The 6000-nt window shown below is 36.5% G+C and overlaps 1 protein-coding gene across 2 annotated transcripts; it reads left to right on the plus strand.

Moving 5' to 3' along the window:
• Positions 1 to 125: 125 nt before the first annotated feature.
• Positions 126 to 6000, plus strand: LOC107767350 (cold-regulated protein 28-like). 2 transcript variants are annotated; one of them, XM_016586323.2, is made up of 5 exons: positions 126 to 349; positions 3256 to 3435; positions 3599 to 3836; positions 5399 to 5496; positions 5583 to 6000. In XM_016586323.2, the coding sequence occupies exons 1-5, from the start codon at positions 197 to 199 to the stop codon at positions 5631 to 5633; spliced, it is 720 nt and encodes a 239-aa protein (XP_016441809.1). In that variant the 5' UTR covers positions 126 to 196; the 3' UTR covers positions 5634 to 6000. The 2 variants fall into 2 exon arrangements, with proteins under 2 accessions (XP_016441809.1, XP_016441810.1); XM_016586324.2 differs by having other exon boundaries at positions 5402 to 5496.

Genomic DNA, 6000 nt, shown 5'->3' on the forward strand with positions numbered 1-6000 from the left:
ATCATTCTCGCTGACGTGGCGACGGGCCATGTTATTACACGAGGAAAAGCGTCGCCACGTAGGAATTCGTGGGCCCCGCCACCGTAACACACCCCGCTTTATCAGACGTCCCTAACCCCTTCACCCCAAACTTCAGACTCAGATATTTTTTATTTCCTCTTATTTTTTGAGATCTTACATTCTTCAGAGACCAGAAATGGAGGAAATTTACCGGAGGGATTCGCCGCTTTCGTCGGAAAATCTGCCGGAGAGTTGCACTGCTGAGTTGACTCGGTCGAATTCCGAGTGTTCTTCTCCGACTGTTGAGAATTCCAAAGATGATTTGCTTCACAGTGGAAATGCAACCACGGTAATTATATTATTTCCACTTTTTCTCCTTGTAATTTGATGTGTCTTATATATATATATATATATATATATATATATATATATATATATATATATATATATATATATATATATATATATATATTTGCAACAAATAATAAAACTACTTTCTTCGTTTTTATTTTAGTGAACAGCTGTAACACAATTTGCTAAAAGATCACCTGGTTGATTATCTTTTCGTGTTTATTTTTGTAAATCAGAAAGGTATTTTTGCTTAGATTTTGAGAATTTTACGAAAAATGATTTGCTTCAGAGAAGAAATGCAACCACGGTTAATTATATTTTTCACTTCTTCCTGATAAATTTTCTATTATCTTTCAGTTTTTCTGTATTTAGCTATTTGACTAAATTTTTCTTCCAATTTCGATGATTATGTGATGCAGCTGTAACACATATTGCTGAAAAAGTTACGTAGTTGATTGGATGTTCTTGTATCTTTGTGTACTCAGGTAGTTATTTGTTTAGTTTTTTAATTAGTTAATTCAATATCGGTATTTTTTCTCAGTTTTTGAGATTTTATGATGTGTCTGTAACACAATTTGCTGAAAAAGTGGCTGACATTGATTAAACTCAAGTAACCTAGATACTTGATTTAATTATTTGTTAGTTCCATAGTTTTACTATAAGAGAAAATTTATGCTGGTGACCATCTGCATTCATTGTAGTTCGTGTGCTATTATAGCCAGAACAAAACCTAGACAGGATATAAGAAGGATATTTGTTGCATACTTAGTAGAACTGGATGAAGAAATCAAACAAGTCCATTGTTAACTTCGGAGATCCCAGCTTAAGAGAAACGCAGAGAGGGTGCTAGCAGGAGAGATGTGAGTGAATTGGAGAAGTAGAAAATATCTTCATTGAATGTTGTCTGAAAGTACACCACATTTGGTCCTTTTTATACAGTCATTACAACCTCCAGTTAACCAAATAACCATGCTAGCTTAAGTATTAAATAACTACCGACTTTAGCTAATCAACTAACTGCACTGTAAAGACTATTCTACTCTCAACCATTCACTTTTTTAGAGATCGTATTGACAGTTCTATATGTGGTGTGTGTTATGCTTAATTAATCTCTGCTTCTGATCGTTTTAATAAAACATCTTGCATTGGTGTAAGTGTGATTTGTTGTACGATGAAATGACTGGACTATCCCAAAAAAGGTGTAAAGTGTTTTATAATTGGAAAAGAAGAGTGCTCCTCATTATTGAATTTGGTTAGAAAAAAAATAGACTTCTTTCTCTGTAAATATATGTCACCTTTCAAATACCACAGAGGCACAATCTGCAAATTTTGCTCACACAACTTCTGTAGCTGTGAAGCCGCAGTGGAGTTGTAACAAACATCAATCATCCTGTTGTACTAGTGTGCCTGCCGCCTGCGTGTGTTATTCTTCTCCTTTTTTATCCCTCTCTTTCTTTGGTGTCGGGGGGTTAACTCATATGACCAGGAACTTTTGTTTGCAAAACGAGCAAATTGAAACTGAACTAGGAGGAAGTAGAGGATTATCGATGAATTTAATCTTCCTCTCATGATTAGCCATTTGCTACTTCTCAAGAAAAGATTTTGCACCCAAGGGTGTGGCTTAGTGGTCAATGAAGTGGGTTGAGAATCTGAGGACTCAGGTTCAAATCCCAGCGGAGATAAAAAACACTAAGCGGTTTCTTCCCATCTATCCAAGCCTTGGTGGATAGAGTTACCTGATATCCATTGCTGGTGGGAGGTAACAGGTATCTCATGAAATTAGTCGAGGTGCGCGCAAGCTGGCCAGGATACCATGGTTGTTAAAAAAAGAAAAGAAAAGAAAAGATTTTCCTTTGTGCATTACCTGACACACGAGAGACTTTCACATTTTTTATTAGGTTTTCAGGTATTCAAACTAATCAATGGAAGGCTGGCTGTTGATTACTTCATATTAAATTTAAAATGGTTTTGTGGTGTTTTTGGTGTATCTTTAGTATAGAATTGACATATCTTGGCAAAATCGCCTTTTGTAATTAGCACTGATATGTGTTGAATCACTCATTTTAAGTAGTAGATAATCATATTTTACAAGTCAAAGCTGCAGAATATCATTTATTACATTGTCACTTTTAGAACACACTCTTCTTAAATGCTATGAGTCATTATTCAATAATAACAAAATATAGCCAAGTATTCTGATAACTAAAGTGAAAGTTTATATCTATCATAGCAACCAGAAGGTGCCTCAAAAAATTTACAAAAACGCTGGACCCGAATTCTTCAGGAATTGCAGGGGATCCTGGGAATCCAGCATTTGATCAAATTCACATACTACCTGATTTATTCACCAAAAATCCAGATCCTCAAGACTTAGGGAAAATTCTAATGCAAAATTTGCTTGTGGACGCATTAAAGTACGAGCTACCCTTTTACCCTGTGCATTTTTTTGTTTGTTTTGTTTGTTGTCCTCTTAATTTATTTCTATGTGCTTGATTCTCTCATGTCCACCTGAATTGACTTGTCAAAGCTTCTTCATTTGCCACTCCCTCATGATCATAGTAACATCGGGGCTGCCCGTGATTAGAGAATGTGTCCTTAACCTTCCTGAAGATCAAATTTTCAAATATCTCCAGTTATCTGCTAAATTAATCCAAGAACGACTGCACCAGTTAAGGAAAATTCTAGGATATCATGCCTACCATGGCTAAACTATATAGCACCTTATACAGATGATCTGTTTCATGGAAAAAGTGTAGGTGTAAATAAATGAATGGGAATAATCAATGATATGGGAACCAAGCTGATAGAAAGCTGCAGTTGAAATTTTGACATGTTTCTCTTTCACCAACCTGTTAAAAAAGTTAGAAAATTCACAGATTTGCATGTTTCACATTTTGACTTCAGGATGAGTTCATGGGATGGACAAATGAGAAGCACAATACATTTCTTGATTGTCTTGAAGCATCATTTGTTGAGAAGTTGCACAGATCAACAGTCTTGCGTGCTGGTCGTGTGGAGCTGAACAGGAGTTGCAGAAATTTGTCTCGAAAGCTGTCTGCTCCCAGTGATAAAGCTTCTAAGCAGGTCAGAAAATCAACGATAGTTACAATTCTCTGTTTCTGGAGCTATAAGATATACTATCATTTAGCTGCTATGCTTGAAGAACCTGAACCTCGCTCCACCATATACCCACTCCACAACTCCCCCAAAAAGAATCTTGCTTGAGAGTTTCTTTTTTCTCTTCCAGTTTACTGCTCGGCGAGATGGGTGTTGGAAGATCAATATTGAGAGCGACCAACCTGAGCTGTTTGTCAGGAAGGGTGATGAGTACCATCACGTTACGGACCTCCAATTATGTCCTAGACTCCCTACTGAGGAAAATCAAAGAAGAGATAAGAGGACTTCATCTCATGTACGTAGAGAAAGATCAGACCTGCTCTTTCCCATCCCTGCAGAACTTCAGAAACCAGTTAGCAGAATTGCTGGTAAGCACTTATAACATCTATGTGCAGATTCTTCTTACTTCAGGAGTTAAAGGTTTTAGTTGTTTTAGCATATTGTTTATGCCAAACTAGTGTAATATTTTCCTCCTGTTGTACTTCTCTCTCAGTTTTGCTTCTTCTGTACCACAGGTATTTTAGTGGAATTAAAGCATATATGAGCATTCATGCAGGCATTATTTAGGGTGGTTTTGCATTCATTTAGTGATCATTAACATCTAACCTGGTTCCTTGTATGCTCACGTAAGGCAACTGCATTAGTCATGTGATATACTGTTCCTTTGATAAGTATATATTTTGTCTGCATGTGGTCAAGATTGGTGGAGTTGGAACATGCATTGACCTGCTACTTAAATACTTGAATCATCTTCAACAATGTTTGGTTTTACAAGTTATTTAATCAGTGTGATAATCAGTTTGTTAAGATGACTCTGGCAGGGGACATTTTCCTTTAGGATTACAACTAACTAGTTCCATTTACGTTTAAGTTAAGCTTTCCAATTGGTATTTCTTACTTAGAGGAGTTTGAGGAACGGTGCCAGAGTGGATGGATGAATATATCACAGATGCTTTGGCTGCCTTAGTATCGTTTCTCCATGTTTCAGTGGATGTTTCTGATTTTTGTCTTGTTTTTTCTTGGAAGCTTTGGAGCATTTTTTGCTTGAACTTGGTCAAGTCTTGAAATGTGGAGGTTTCACAACTGCAAAAACCTTCTAAGTTGTCCTTTGCCTTGTCTGGTTAAGGACTAACAAAGGACCTATTTAAGTTTGACATTTGCATATTGTTGATTCAGTTTGATCCTTGTAGTAATGCCCCGTCTTTCTTTCAACCTTGTGAAAGGTTAGGATGAGTAAATTTATTTGGAAACATAGATTAATGAAGGAAAAAAGGATTGGTGTATAAACACTTTGAAAAGAAAGGGGCTACTAACTCGCAGCTGAGTCCTCATAACTGCATGGAATAACTGTTTAAAGTATATCTGTTCAAGTTCTGCAGTTACTCTCCATATTCTGTTGTCCGTTTGCAGACACCAGTTCTATTACCATTTCTATTAGGATAGAACTGGGAAAATATCAGCTGTCTTGGAGCCAGTGTTAATTGTTTGTATTGTTTCTTTTTCTTTTATGTTCCTTCTTTGGGTAATACAAGGCATGTTTGGAGAAATAACCAGCAAATCTGATGGTGAGAAGCAAATGCCTCAAATATGGAATTTATTGCTGTCGGTCTCAGCTATATTACTTCTTCAAATACTTCTCTTAGGTTTTTCTTTTCTGGGTGCAGCATTGCTCGTATTACATATATATACACACACAGACACACGTGTGTGTGTATATATATATATGTGTGTGTGTGTGTGTGTGTGTGTATTGGTGGTTGGTGGTGGTGAGTGTGCTTCTTTCTTGGGGGAGGGTAGTAGAGTTCTAAAAACTTGTTTAACGCTTGATTCCCTGGGTTCAGGAAATCCAGGGTAATGATATGTCTGATAGCTCATGTGAATTATACTTCTGTTAGTTTCTTTGTCGCTGAAATTTTAAATTTTTTTGCAGAAGGTTCGGGTCAGAATTTTGCGGATGAAGATTTCGAGGAAAACTCAAGGAGCAAAAGACTGAAGACAGCAATAACGGATACTGCAGATGATGAGCAAGTAATGTGCATCAACTTCTTTTTATTATGTCCATAATTAAGTAATGTTCTAGGTCCAATTTCTAATCAATGAACATGTACTTTTAGATTGTCTCAAAGGAACAGCCAACTCCATATTCTAGCGAAAGAAAGAAGTAAATCTTGAATGTTAGTAAAAGAACCACGACTTCGTCTGTCCCCTAGGTGATGTGAAGTTCCTTTTTTGCACGGCAGCTAAGGCGCAGTATAATATCTGAGAACACTGGCTTTACAAGCACAAGCTTCTTGCCATCAAGCTGGTCCGTGTTTGAAGAATGACATTTGACAAGTTCGGAGGTACTGACTACTAAAGATGAGTTTTGTTTTGCTGTAGAAAAAGGAGCCATTTTTTAGCTAATAGTTACTAGTAAAAGAATTATCTTGCTTGCATCTGGATAGAGTTTCTTCATTCCATTAAATTTGTAAATGAGATATGTTTAGAGATGTAGTTAGATGAGAGAAATCAAGTTTGAGATGTTATGTTTTA

The sequence above is a fragment of the Nicotiana tabacum genome, chromosome 24 (genome assembly GCF_000715075.1).
Source record: "Nicotiana tabacum cultivar K326 chromosome 24, ASM71507v2, whole genome shotgun sequence".
NCBI classification, from domain to species: Eukaryota; Viridiplantae; Streptophyta; class Magnoliopsida; order Solanales; family Solanaceae; genus Nicotiana; species Nicotiana tabacum.